General features: G+C 38.7%; 2 protein-coding genes and 1 pseudogene across 2 annotated transcripts; all 3 read right to left on the bottom strand.

Moving 5' to 3' along the window:
- Positions 1-136: 136 nt before the first annotated feature.
- LOC105940758 (extracellular calcium-sensing receptor-like) lies at positions 137-3,222 on the bottom strand (annotated as a pseudogene).
- A 554-nt stretch (positions 3,223-3,776) lies between these two features.
- Positions 3,777-7,215, bottom strand: LOC101471150 (extracellular calcium-sensing receptor-like). Its single transcript, XM_076892008.1, has 6 exons — positions 7,079-7,215; positions 6,705-6,993; positions 5,654-6,460; positions 5,332-5,559; positions 4,806-4,929; positions 3,777-4,675 (listed from the first exon to the last, which is right to left on the bottom strand). Exons 1-6 carry the CDS (start codon positions 7,213-7,215, stop codon positions 3,777-3,779), a joined length of 2,484 nt encoding a protein of 827 aa, XP_076748123.1.
- A 4,668-nt stretch (positions 7,216-11,883) lies between these two features.
- On the bottom strand, positions 11,884-14,913 carry LOC101487517 (extracellular calcium-sensing receptor-like). The gene is made up of 6 exons (XM_076892037.1): positions 14,696-14,913; positions 14,330-14,618; positions 13,475-14,230; positions 13,145-13,372; positions 12,938-13,061; positions 11,884-12,791 (listed from the first exon to the last, which is right to left on the bottom strand). The coding sequence occupies exons 1-6, from the start codon at positions 14,911-14,913 to the stop codon at positions 11,884-11,886; spliced, it is 2,523 nt and encodes an 840-aa protein (XP_076748152.1).
- Positions 14,914-15,249: the final 336 nt, after the last annotated feature.

Here is a 15,249-nt window from a genome sequence, read left to right as displayed (position 1 = left end):
TAGTCAACCAGCATTTGTTTTTGAAACAATTAATTGCTGTGTTTTCTTAGATGTCAGTGGGTTTTGAATTATTTGAACAATATTTAAACTATAGAAAGGACAGATTCAATTTTGGTTTTTTTTTTTTAGCAACCTCTCAGATTGTTCTTGAGGTCCCTTTACTCATCAGGTGTTTCTTTGTATTGTTTTCAGGTTTTAATAAAATAATGTAACACTTTGGCAAAAAAATGCAAAATAACATTCCATAGCTTGAGGCCAGAATAGCAAATATTTCCACAGCAACTGTGAATTTCCCAGGAGAGCTGACATAAGCAGGTATAAAGGTTAACCACACTGCACAGAATATCAACATGCTGAAAGTGATAAATTTAGCTTCATTGAAATTATCAGGCAGCTTTCGAACTAAAAAAGCAAGTACAAAACATAACATAGCCAGCAGCCCTATGTATCCTAACACAGTCCAGAACCCTAGAGGTGATCCCAGGGCACATTCAAGTATAATTTTATCTTTGTAGTAGTTCATATTTTTGTAGGGGAATGGTGGATTTATTGCTAACCAAACTAAGCAAATCAAAATCTGTATGAGAGTGAATGCTAGAACACTCAGTCTTTGCTGTACAGGTCCAAACCACTTCTTAACATTACTGCCTGGAAGTGTAGCCTTGAATGCCATTACAACCACTATCGTTTTCCCCAGCATACAAGAGATGCAGAGCACAAAAGTTATGCCAAATGCTGTGTGTCGAAGCATGCAGGACCATTCGGAGGGCCGGCCAATGAAGGTCACAGAACACAGGAAACACAGAGTCAAGGAGAAGAGCAGCAAAAAGCTGAGCTCAGAGTTGTTTGCTCTGACAATAGGAGTGTGTCTGTATTGGAAAAATATTAGGGCTACAGTCATTGAGATGCACGCACCAAAGAGAGAAAAGGAGACCAACAGTATACCCAATAATTCTGTGAACGTGAGGAACTCAATAGCTTTCATTTCACAATTATTTCTCTCTTCATTGGACTTGAATTCAGGAGGGCATTTGTCACATTTCACTGCATCTGAAAACATAAATATCTTCATGATGTACACCACATACATCTTTAAATAGACCAGTAAAGTGCTGGCAGTGATTTTGCCCAACAGAAACACAATGAGCACAAGAGTAAAGGCTAGAAATCCAGCTGTCTCACTTGTAGTGTTGCTGAACTCCCCATCAGCGCAGGTGATGCAATCAAAACAGCAGATTGGCTTGCCCTTAACAAAAGCCTGACGGGTCCCAGGCAAACAATTCTTACTGCAAACAGACCTTGGCACCTGCATTATAGGGACAATATTAAAAACAATTTACTTCCAGATTTACAATTGTATACATTTAGTGTGATTGTAAAAGATCAAGCGTCAGAACTTTAGGGTTAGAAAGGAACAGTATTATCTGTGTTGTTTTACCTCGAAATTCTCTCCTGCCCAGATGGCTCTCACACCTGCTTTCATCTTAAACTCCTGACCCTCAGGCTGGGATGCATCATAGTAACCAATTGTCTTAAAAAGTATGTAACCTTTTTCACCCATCTGCCAGTTCACCAATGCATAACGTGCCACAGGTTCACCTAACTCATCAAAGACCACTTCTTCACCAGTCTTAGTTGTAAAATTGACCTTGGTTAGGTAATGCAGTACCTACAGACAAACATTAATGTTATCTGACTATGTAACAATAGTCATTAAAAATAACATTTTGCATTTAGACACAGTAGTTTCTTTTTATGTTTACCTGCCATGGTTGTACATTTTCCGTATCAGCACAAGTATTGTTCTTAAAAGGCTCCCTTTCATCTTTGCAAGTAAATAGCATATGTAGAGCATGAGCAACAGCATATGTGGCTTTGTACACATTATTTAGCAGGCTGGCATCTGACACATCTGTGAAACGTGTCTTCACATGCAGGAGAGACTCCTTTCCAGTGCAGGCTATTGTCAGATCTTCAGCATGAGTCTCTGTTTGAGGAGACAGGTTGCACCTGAACACTGTCTCCCACAATTCCACAAGGCCCTGATTCCCAGGTACGGTGGAAGGCCTGCTGCTGGCTAGGAACTCTTGCAGTCCAGGAATGTGAGCATTTAATGCTGCAAAGCCAACTGCCCCCTGAACCACAGCGTAATTTACTGGAGAGGCAATATAACGGTATGTGATCCAGCCTTCACTCCCAACCCACTGCAGGCCTGTCACATTTTGAGCATGAAGCTCTTTAAAAAGTATGTCAAGGTCTGTGCCATCAGCAAATGCCACTATTACCTTAGAGGTGGATTTCTTTATAATATTTACCACATCTAAGAACCACTTCCTTGGATTAGTTCGGTAAATGGCCGCTGAGTACTCAACACACACACCTTCCCTTTCTGCTGCTTCCAAGAAAGTGGCCATACCACCATTCCCATAATCATTATTAGTTCTGATAGCTCCTACCCAGGTCCAGCCAAAATGTTTCACAAGCTTTGCTAATGCTTTGCTTTGGTAAATGTCACTAGGTATGGTTCTAAAAAAAGAAGGATAGTCTCTTCTGTTGCTAAGACATGCACAAGAAGCTGAATGACTGATCTGGAAAACAATAACATGGTTAAATGTCATATTGAGCATTGAAGACATTTAATGAAGATTATTGCATCTCAGGAAGTTTATGTGTGCATTGAGCATGCATGCCCCCAACACTCACCACGGGTATATGGAATGGTCCCATGGTGCGTGCAATGCCTATCGTGGAGGTGGATGTGGTTTCTCCTATGACAGCATGTACGTTGGAAAGTTTGTTACAGCTCCCTGCTCCACTTTCATATCTATTCATCAAGTTTAGTGATGCCCTAATAGACAAAGGTATACTGGGGCAGGAATCAAAGATCCTATAACCAAGTGTCACTCCTGGCAGCAGCCCTGAGCTGTTATTAATTTCTTCTATAGCAAACATCATAGTGTATGCATACTGAAGCTCTCCTGGGTCCAGTCTGGACAAAGAAGAAGTACCAAAGTTTTCATAGCAGAAATAAGCAAAGAGGAAGATTATATTTAAAATATAAACAAACAACCCATATTGTAATAGGATTTATAGATAAATTATTTCATCCCAGTCTTACCCTTCACACTGTATTTTTCCTGGATTGACTTCAAAAGTTGGATAAACAGTGATGGGGTTCTGATGGAAAGAAAAAATTCCTCCAATGTTGATTTCTCCCTCCTTAGAAAACTGAGACAGTTCTTTTGTCCCATAGGTCTGACACACAGGCTTCCCTTCTCTCACAGCCAGACAGGAAAGAAGTAGTAGGTTGGCTATCAGCAGCATAGTTCCTCAGCTGAATGCTTCCTAACAAATGCTCAAAGATAAGCCTCCTCAACACTGCTTTTAATATGACTTTTATGTCACAAAGCCACAGGGACTTATGGGTGACAGCTGTGTTTATTGTCTTTGTCTCTACCAATGATATTGGTTCTGCTGTGACTGACCAGTGAATAGGGATGTTAATGGGCTTAGAGGGCCTCCTACGAAAGTAATATCTTTTCATTCAACATAACCACTCTTTATACTAAGTTATTATTGTTTATTACATATTCCATCTGTGGTTCACATTTTAACATCGTACTAAAGAGTAAAACATAAACAAATGCAATACATATTTGAATTACTGGTTTCCAGGACCAATATATAAAGTAATAAATTGATCAATGATTGTATACAAATTAAAATAAACAAATCTTAAAGATGGAGTAAGCAAACCCTCGTGCATTTATTATTTTTTAATGGTTTCTCCCCATCATATGTCTTTTTGTATTTCTTTCGGGTTTCACTAATAAAATATAACATTTTGGAGCAAATATACTGAAAAATAACCCAAAGCTTGAGGCCAGAATAGCAAATATCTCTACAGCTACAGTAAATTTACCAGGAGAACTGACATATGCTGGGATAAAAGTGACCCAGACTGCACAGAATATCAACATACTGAAGGTGATGAATTTGGCCTCATTAAAATTATCAGGCAGCTTTCGAGACAGAAAAGCAAGGATAAAGCATAGCAAACTGAGAAGTCCTATATATCCTAAAACAGCCCAGAATCCTAAAGGTGAACCTAAATTACACTCTAGTATAATCTTTTCAGTGGCATGGACCGTGTTTTTGTAGGGGAATGGTGGAGCAAAAATTAACCACAGCACACAAATCAGCAGCTGGAGTAAAGTAAAGCTGAGCACACTTGTTCTCTGAAGTGCAGCAGAACACTGAGGAACTGTTTTTGCTGGCCTTTTAGCCTTAAAGGCAATCACCACTGTTATAGTTTTAGCCAAAATGCATGACATACACAAGGCAAAGCTTGCGCCAAAAGCTGTGTGGCGTAGCATGCATGACCACTCAGTAGGCTGGCCAATGAAGGTCAGAGAACACAAGAAACACAGAGTTAAGGAGAAGAGCAGCAGGAAGCTCAGTTCAGAATTACTGGCTTTGACAAGAGGTGTGTGACGAAACCGAAAGAAAACACATGACACTGCCAATGTTAAACTTGCTCCAAACAATGAGAAAGCGGCGAGTAGGCCCCCCATAGTTTCTCCAAAAGACAGGAACTCAATCACCTTTGGAACACAGTGGCTGCGATCTTCATCCGACCAGCACTCCAGCGGACATAGTAAACACACTGCAGAATCTGAGTAGAAAGTGTCAAACATAAAAAAGTATTTTGATACACCTAATACTGAAATAAACACTTCCTAGTAATGTATCAACTTATTAACACTTTTTTACATAGTAAAAATGACAGGAAATTTTCTACACACTGTTTGAGTTGCTAATCTCTCCAGCAGCACAGGCAATACAGGAAAAACAGCAGATGGGTTTGCCTTTAATTGCAGCCTGGCGGAAACCTGGCGGACAGCTCTCACTGCAGACAGACAATGGCTTCTGTAACAACACCACAACTCAAAGGTCACAGTTTGTTCCTCTTGTAATCCACATACTGAATTTAGATTGTTCAATTTATTTCACATTAATAATATTGAAGAAAGAAAAACATACAAACATGCATTTAACCTTCAGACCATTATTTTACTCATTATTCTGCATCAGAGGGGAAAATTAACATAAAAATAGTTCTGAAGCTGTTATGTTAACATTGTTATTGAAAATTAACATTGAAAATTAAGGATTATACATATCTGTGTATGTGGGAGAGATTGTTTTTATTTGCTAAAGTTCAATATTAAAAAACTTTCTGAATGACAGTTTTTATTAATAAAATTTTAATTTTAATCAACCTGCAAAATAAGTATTAAATAAATATTCCTTGCTCTCAAATAGACTTACCATTCGGGATTCAGAAACCCATGTTATATTGATTCCATTCACGGCAAGCTGACTTTCATTTGGTAGTGAAGCATCATAGCTCCCTACAGCCACAAAAATTATATCTCCTGCTTGGTTTCTCTGCCAGTTCACAAGTTCATACATTGCTGAAGGGTCTCCATTTTCATCAAAATATACTCTTTCTCCCGACTGAAGAGTGAAATTGACATCTTGGAGGTGTTTCACAATCTACCAATCCAAAACGAGGGTTGGTAACTTAGCATATATAGAATTCTAGATCAAATAAATACTTTTTCTACGATTTTGTAAGGTAATGTCTTACCTTTTTTGGCTCTAAATGATCCTTCCATATACATGACTGATTCATGGCTTTAGCACTTTGACCACAATTTAACAAGTTATGCATAGCATGAGCTATGGCATACACAGCCTTGTACACATTGTTAGATATCCTTAGTTGTGATACATCCGTAAAAGGATTGTTTATGTCCTCTAACTTCTCAGAGCCAGAGCACTGAATCTGACCAGGCAGCCTGGATTGAAAACTGCAGCCAAAAACCGTTTCCCAGAACTCTCTTAGCACACTATTCTGAGGATCCTGACTTGGGTTAACCTGTAAAAGAAATTCTCGCAGGCCTGCAATCTTTGCCTTTTTGATAGTGAAGCCCAGAGACCCTGTCAGTATGCCAGAGTACCTCTTAGTAGTCAAATGACTTGCTGTTATCCACGATTCACTGCCCACCCACTGCAACCCAGTCAAGTTCTGCTTCAGAGCTTCCTCCAGCAAAATGTCCATCTCACCCTGGGCAAGAAAGGCAATCAAAACTCTTGCACTGCCACTACGAATCACTTCAATCACCCTTGCAACCTCCTCACTAGAGTCAGTCCTTGAAATGGCCTCTGAATATTCAACACAAACCCCTTCCTGACTTGCTGCTGTGATAAAAGTTGCCATCCCATTGTTGCCATAATCATTGTCACTTCTGACTGCCCCAACCCATGTCCATCCAAAATATTTTACCAGTTTTGCCAGGGCCCTGCTCTGATAGTAATCACTGGGGATGGTTCTGAAGAATGAAGGGTAATCCTTTCTGTTACTCAGACAAGCACATGTGGCAAAATGGCTGATCTGAAATGAAGTAAAAGAGAAAAACAAAAACAAATTGACAAGTAAGTGGGAAGAGATTTACAGTTGGGTCTTCAGAGACAAAACAAAATGTTGTTTCTGGCTTGTAACTAAATTTAATGTAAAGCTTGGAAGCCTTAAATCTAAGATTCACATAAACCTGTAAGTGACCAAAAAAGTTACTAAACTTCAATTTTTGGAGAGAGTCACATTATAAAAAATTGACACAAATATTATAAATACTTACTACTGGTATTTGGAAGGTCCCACAAATTTGTAGCATCACAATGGTTGAGGAAGACTCAGAAGCTCCAATGATGACATGAACAGATGAATGACTGCTGCAGGTTTTCTCTGCTGTCCTTTCCTGTCCATTTAGTAAACCCATCACTGCACGTGTTGAAGGCAGTGTTGAACCACAGCTGTCAAATATCTTATAACCAACTGAAATATTAGGCAGTAAAGTGCTGCTATTGTTGATCTCTTCTACTGCAAAAATCATTGTTTGGGCAAAACGAAATTCTCTCAAATTTATCCTGAAAAGAGTAAAAAAAAGTGTTTTAAAAAGTGTAATGTAAAGCTCTTCAAGTCATGAACCCTGCAAAGGGAAAAAAGACAAACCTGGAGCATGTGAGAGTTTCTGGAGTATGAGTCAGGGAGAACGAAGGCTTTGAGATTTGGCTATGGATAGAAAAAGCTCCTCCAATAGTAATATCCCCTTTCTTAGTCAAAAGAGGAACCTCTGGACTTCCCAGCATTTCACAGAGAACAGTATTTTCCTCTGCTCTGCAGACTCCCATAAATAAACCCCAAAATAACACTCTGAATGTGCAGTCATACATCTTTTACAGACAACCACACTCATGCATGTACAGCCCTGTACTCTGTTTTGATATTACTGACCAAGCATGTGTATTCTTTAATGGGCAGAGCTTTATAGAGCTATAATTGATGAAGCCTGAGGTCCTCCTATCATATCACAGTATGACATACATTGTCACACTGTTTTGCGATTTTTATGGGAGACAGCTTTTTTTTTTTTGAGTCACCCTTACCAGAAAATGCATATATTTTAAGCTGTCTTCTTTGGAAACATTTGATATAATAATAGTGTAAATTGTTTTGTAAATTATGTAAATTGTTATAATAGTGGTAATTGAAACGATTTAATAATTTAAAAACATTAAATTTTTGAATGACACAAGACTCCACGTGGGACCATACAACTCAACACACACAGAGCTAGATATTCTAATTCAGCTGCACAGTTTTCTTTATTAATTGATGGTTCAAAACAGGAACCATTTGGCAGTGTGATAAAATCAACACAATTTAAAATAAATACTTAATACTTAAACAGCTGTCAAACTTCTATTTAAGATATTTTAGGTGGCAACATTCCATAACCTTTGTGGTAACTAAATAAAGACTCTAAACAAGACATATATGTAAATATTTGTTTTGTAAACACACTCACACACTCACACACTTATATAGACTGATTAGTAACCCACTGGCAACCAAAAGTTGCTAGTGAAATCTGAAATTCATGAGTAGTTACTGGAGATTGCTAGCAGTCATGAAACTGGTCACAAACCGTTATGGCACTGCAGCATACGTAGCTACGGCTGGCTAGTTCCTACATTTGAAAGTTAGTATGAACGATAAAGATAAGCAAGTGACTTGCCAAGCTCTAGTTACACTGGGAAAAGGGTGAAGCAAACCAGTATGGGGCGTCGTTTGTAAACTGAAACATGCTGAAATTAACGGCAAAATTTTTCCACATATAGCTTAAAACCTTACAAAAACATGTTTTTTCGAGTCACTTTTACAACATTTACTAAAACATTTGTAACTTTTTATATTTAAAACACAATTTTAAATGTTAAATACTAAATCTAAATATTGTATTTAAATTTAAATGTTAAATCTAAATGTTACGGGAAACTAAATATTTAGCTAACATGCAAATTTATTGTACAGGTCAACAGAAAACCAAAATAAAAGCTTTACAAAAACCTCCGGCGCTAAAGTGTGCCGGTAGTGGTCAGGTTGTTTGTCTGCTCTTGCCTGACAGTCACATCTAACCGCCATGGGCTGCTTCACTTCTTGCCTACCAACATGTCCAGCAATTTAGCTGAAAACATCGAAAGAGCCATTTTGTTGGCCATCCAAAGGTTCAGCAGTAGTCACACTAAGCAACTGCAGTGTCCACTTTACAATCACCGCAGCATATGTCCAGCTAAATCTCTGGACATGCTGGTAGTTAATTTCAGCATGCTTCAGTTTACAAACGGCGCCCCATAAACCAGAAACAGAGAACGTTTACCTTTAAAGTTTTACCTCTTGAAACATGTTGATTATAGTTATGAAGCACAACCTTTACTTTGAGGGCAAATATTCTACATTTCTGGCCTGCATCACACTTTTTCAGGTTTCGCTGTATGTCTGAGAGTACATGGTAAATGACTACTAACAGGTTGGTGCGTTTGATTCAAAATGTGGGTGACTGTGGCAATCAGCTAGAGAAAAAAGCAATCACAAGGAGCTTTACAACTGAAATCATGTTTATAAGTGAGTACAAAATGTATTGTTGACATCTTTGGACTTTATTGTAACTCGTTCACATAGATACTGTAGTTAGTTGCATAGCCACTGTGACTGACAGGTGTCCTGACAGCAGTGGTGAGTGAAATGTTAGCATTATTATAGCATTAACACAGAAGTCACATTAATCTTGAGGTTTTAAAATGCAGTCCAAAACTAATGGGTGACATCATGGTATCATAGTGGCGATGTCTATGGCTGACATTTTTTCTCTCTTTTCTCTCTGTGTGGACATGTGTGTGAGATGGTATCGTAGAAACCCATACTTTATCCACAATAGCGTAAACAAATTTTAAACAGATTTTGTACAATATCCCAATATTTTCAGAATTGGGCTTGTATGATAAATACTAACACTGAATATGGTCCGTAAACTGTTGTCTGATATACAGTGGGGCAAAAAAGTATTTAGCCAGCCACCTATTGTGCAAGTTCCCCCACCTAAAATGATGACAGAGGTCAGTAATTTGCACCAGAGGTACACTTCAACTGTGAGAGACAGAATGTGAAAAAAAAAATCCATGAATCCACATGGTAGGATTTGTAAAGAATTTATTCGTAAAGTAGGGTGGAAAATAAGTATTTGGTCAATAACAAAAATACAACTCAATACTTTGTAACATAACCTTTGTTGGCAATAACAGAGGTCAAACGTTTACTATAGGTCTTTACCAGGTTTGCACACACAGTAGCTGGTATTTTGGCCCATTCCTCCATGCAGATCTTCTCGAGAGCAGTGATGTTTTGGGGCTGTCGCCGAGCAACACGGACTTTCAACTCCCGCCACAGATTTTCTATGGGGTTGAGGTCTGGAGACTGGCTAGGCCACTCCAGGACTTTCAAATGCTTCTTACGGAGCCACTCCTTTGTTGCCGGGGCGGTGTGTTTTGGATCATTGTCATGTTGGAAGACCCAGCCTCGTTTCATCTTCAAAGTTCTCACTGATGGAAGGAGGTTTTGGCTCAAAATCTCACGATACATGGCCCCATTCATTCTGTCCTTAACACGGATCAGTCGTCCTGTCCCCTTGGCAGAAAAACAGCCCCATAGCATGATGTTTCCACCCCCATGCTTCACAGTAGGTATGGTGTTCTTGGGATGCAACTCAGTATTCTTCTTCCTCCAAACACGACGAGTTGAGTTTATACCAAAAAGTTCTACTTTGGTTTCATCTGACCACATGACATTCTCCCAATCCTCTGCTGTATCATCCATGTGCTCTCTGGCAAACTTCAGACGGGCCTGGACATGCACTGGCTTCAGCAGCGGAACACGTCTGGCACTGCGGGATTTGATTCCCTGCCGTTGTAGTGTGTTACTGATGGTGACCTTTGTTACTTTGGTCCCAGCTCTCTGCAGGTCATTCACCAGGTCCCCCTGTGTGGTTCTGGGATCTTTGCTCACCGTTCTCATGATCATTTTGACCCCACGGGATGAGATCTTGCGTGGAGCCCCAGATCGAGGGAGATTATCAGTGGTCTTGTATGTCTTCCATTTTCTGATGATTGCTCCCACAGTTGATTTTTTCACACCAAGCTGCTTGCCTATTGTAGATTCACTCTTCCCAGTCTGGTGCAGGTCTACAATACTTTTCCTGGTGTCCTTCGAAAGCTCTTTGGTCTTGGCCATGGCGGAGTTTGGAGTCTGACTGTTTGAGGCTGTGGACAGGTGTCTTTTATACAGATGATGAGTTCAAACAGGTGCCATTCATACAGGTAACGAGTGGGGGACAGAAAAGCTTCTTACAGAAGACGTTACAGGTCTGTGAGAGCCAGAGACTTTCCTTGTTTGAGGTGACCAAATACTTATTTTCCTCCCTAATTTACGAATAAATTCTTTACAAATCCTACATGTGAATTCATGGATTTTTTTTTCACATTCTGTCTCTCACAGTTGAAGTGTACCTCTGGTGCAAATTACTAACCTCTGTCATCATTTTAAGTGGGGGAACTTGCACAATCGGTGGCTGACTAAATACTTTTTTGCCCCACTGTACCTTGCACTTTTCTGTCAGTGAGGCTGTACTATGTCCAACAAACTTGATCAGTGCTGAGGAGTGATTGTTTTTAAAAGGTTGAGTGTGAACAGGTCATGCCTGAGAAAGAGGCCTGGTTCACAAGTGCATACTGCAATATTTGAAAAAATTACTTTTAACATATTAAACACAGAACTCAGTTCAGAACTGATTCAATTTAATTTTATTTATATAACAGCAATTCACAATAACAGTTGCTTCAAGGTGCTTTATATTATAAGGTAAAAAGACCCTGCAATAATCCAACAATTTGCAGGATCAGGTTCAGGTTTATGTGTTTTTTCAAGCATTTTTATTTTGTAATGACAAAGCTTTTTGACTCATGTGTACATGATAAAGGTTTGCAAATCAGAAGGCATTGTCTATACTGTAGACTATACCTATGCTAATAATAAAGTGCGACAAGTAGTTTTTTTTAGTTTAATTTATTCATATTAAACTAAAGAACGTTATATTCACTTAATTCCCAATTTAATAATGAACCAAAAAAAGTGTATCAAATTTTTATTACACATTTTTATTGTTGATTGTTATTGTTAATATTACTGACAGTGTTAGAATTAGTACACTATAAAATTATCAAAATCAATACAAAAAAGAAAACTCTACATTCTACAGAAAACATCGTACATTCACTTTGTACAATTTTTTGAAGATTTTTGAAAAACTAGAAAATACAAATACAATACATGTGAAAATGAATGTCACACCAAAACGTAAGGGTAAGTAGTGAAATCAAAAAGTATACGACTAAATGCATTTGAAATAAAACTGGTGCCTTGATTTATTTTGATTGTATTTTTCCCATCAAATGTTTCTTTGTGTTCAGTTCAGGTTTAATTACAATAATATAGCATTTTGGTGCAAAAATACAAAAGAGTAGCCCATAACTTGATGCCAGAATAGCAAATATTTCCACAGCAACTGTGAATTTTCCAGGGGAGCTGACATAAGCTGGTATAAAGGTTAACCACACTGCACAGAATATCAACATGCTGAAAGTGATAAATTTAGCTTCATTGAAATTATCAGGCAGCTTTCGAGCTAAGAAAGCAAGTACAAAACATAACATAGCCAGCAGCCCTATGTATCCTAACACAGCCCAGAAACCTACAGGTGATCCCAGGGCACATTCAAGTATAATTTTCTCTTTGTAATGATTCATATTTTTGTAGGGGAATGGTGGGTTTATTGTTAGCCAAAGAATGCAAATCAATACCTGTATGAGAGTGAATGCTAGAACACTCAGTCTCTGCTGTACAGGTCCAAACCATTTCATGACATTACTCCCTGGAAGTGTAGCTTTAAAGGCCATCAGTACTACTATTGTTTTCCCCAGAATACAAGAGATACAGAGCACAAAAGTTATGCCAAATGCTGTGTGTCGAAGCATGCAGGACCACTCGGAGGGCTGACCAATGAAAGTTAGAGAACACAGGAAACAAAGAGTCAAGGAGAAGAGCAGCAGGAAGCTCAGCTCAGAATTGTTGGCCTTTATCAGTGGAGTGTCCTTCTTGATTAAGAATAGAGCAGCCACTATCAAATTAAGGAGAACACCAAAGAAAGTAAAAAACACAATAATCTTTCCCATAAATTCTGTGAAGGAAAGAAACTCAACATTTTTTAATATACATGCATCTCTGTTTTGATTGGACCAATATTCTCCAGGACACTTTTTGCAGTCATTAGAATCTGTAATGAAAATAGTGTTGCCGTTATTGGTATTAAATCAGTGTAACTGTAAATCAGTAACTGTACCACAGAAGACTTAAACATGACACATAAACTGTAGAAAGCAAACAGTGTATGCACGTTGCTGTAATTCAGGACTGTGATACCTGTGGTGTTGCTGATTTCTCCTTCTGCACATGGCATACAGTCATAGCAGCAGACTGGCTTTCCTTTTTGAAGAACTTTATGTGTTCCTGGATGGCAGCTGACACTGCACACTGAGACAGGCAACTTCAGATCCAATAAAGAGGAATATGTGAAAGTTTTTGAAGAGACACATTTTTAACTGTTGTTTTATCAGTTAAAATATTTACCTCTTTGCTTCCTCCAGGCCACACAATGGCTTCCGTTTTAAGAACAAACCTCTGACCAGGAGGTAGAGAAGCATCATAATAGCCAACTGGTATAAACTGAACAGATCCATCTGGTCCATGCTGCCAGTTTACCACCTCGTACCTGGCAGCAGTTGCTCCAGTGCTGTCAAACCACACTCGATCCCCATTCTTAATAGTAAAGTTCACTTGCTTTAGGGACTCCACTACCTGAAGACCAGAAAACTAAACTGTGTCATATATTGCCATTATATTAATATCACTATTTTGATGTACAAAACAAAGAAAATTTTAGTCATTAGTTTAGTTTACCTGCCTATGAGTAACATGAACTTTCTTGTCACACCCTTGAATGTTTGAGCACTTTAGGATATTATGCAGAGAATAGGCTACAGCATAGACTGCTTTGTAAATGTTACTGGAGTATCTCAGCTCTGCCACATCATCATCATAATCTATCAGCTCCATTAGATCCTGATTTTCTTTGCAAAATGTAGTATTTATCATACTGTCCTGGTTTGCCTCCTTACACTGAAATTCTGTCTCCCAAAAGCCTTTGACTAAAAAATCTTCCATGCCACTGATATTAGCCTTTTGCACTGCAAAGCCCAGTGAGCCTCCCAATACAGCAAAGCTGGTAGGAGTCACAAGGCTGTTAGCAGTAATCCAGGCCTCCACTCCAATGAATTGTCTGCCAGTGATGTTGTGCAGACTCAATTGCTCCAGAAGGTTGTTCATCTCTACATGGGCCAGGAAACCAACAATAACCCGGGCAGTGCTCTTACGGATCACATCAACCACTTTTAGAAGTTTTTCTGGTTCTGCCCTGTGAAACCTCTCTCTGTATTCCACACATACTCCTTCTTCTTGGGCCGCAGCGAGGAAGATAGCCATGCCATTGTTACCATAGTCACTATCACTATTGACTGCTCCAACCCAGGTCCAGCCAAAGTGCTTGACCAGTTGAGCGAGGGCTCGACTTTGATAAAAGTCACTGGCAATGGTTCGAAAAAAAGAAGGATATTCTGTCCTGCTACTCAAACACTCACAAGTAGCTGAATGACTTATCTGAGTACACACAATAGAAAGATGCAAGAAAGAGAGACAGAATAAGGAAAGTTTACATTTCATATGCATACATGGAATATCCATCAACATCCCTCTTACCACTGGTATTTTAAATGGTCCAGTAGTTTGTGACAGAACAATGGTTGAAGAGGATTCAGACTCCCCAATAATAGCATGCACAGCTGATTGGCCAGAGCAGCTCTTTCCCAGCATCCATTCATCACCATTAATCAGGGCCATAACTGCACGCATTGAGGACAGTGTTGAGCCACAGTTGTCATAAATACGATATCCAATAGAAACATTGCGAAGAAGAGAACTGTTTTTGTTTATTTCCTCAATAGCAAATATCATCGTCTGTGCAAATCGAAACTCCCTAAGGTTGACACTGAGAAATGACAAGGAAATATAAACTTGTGTTTACTGTCACAAAACTCAGTATTTTTGTTAATAGCATAAAATTACCTGGAACACCTGAGGCGTTTGGGTTTCTCTGTAAAGACAAGTGAAGGCGATGTTATTTTGCTGTGGATGGAAAAGGCTCCACCGATCATAACATCTCCTTCTTTTGACATCATAGGAAACTCTGGACTCCCCAGTATTTGACACAGAGAAGCTTTCTCCTCTACAGTTTGAAATGCAAAAAATCCAATGAACACTAGCCCTGTTATCAATGACAACATCTTCTATGTATGCATTATGGTGGGAAAAAGCTACTCTTGTCTGGGTTAGAGCAGAATTTTATCTTAGACCATGGCAGGATACGTTAGTTTTTACCAACCAATCAGAGACAGGAAAACTTTCATTGGGCCTCGTCATGATATTATGTGTTGATAATGATTTGTTACAATTTTAGGTTTTTTAGATTTCCAAATTTATATTAAACAAATGAAACAAATTATAACTTCAGACCAACAAACATAAAGTCCAGTGGATATCAATGCATAATTATACACAATTTGAGGATTTAACATAAAATATTAGATAAAACTTGTGCATTTTGAAAAAAAATCCATAAA

Source organism: Maylandia zebra, linkage group LG14 (assembly GCF_041146795.1).
Source record: "Maylandia zebra isolate NMK-2024a linkage group LG14, Mzebra_GT3a, whole genome shotgun sequence".
In the NCBI taxonomy this organism is placed as follows: domain Eukaryota; kingdom Metazoa; phylum Chordata; class Actinopteri; order Cichliformes; family Cichlidae; genus Maylandia; species Maylandia zebra.
Note: the sequence above shows the minus strand (reverse complement) of the source record. Positions and strands in the feature narration are given on the sequence as shown.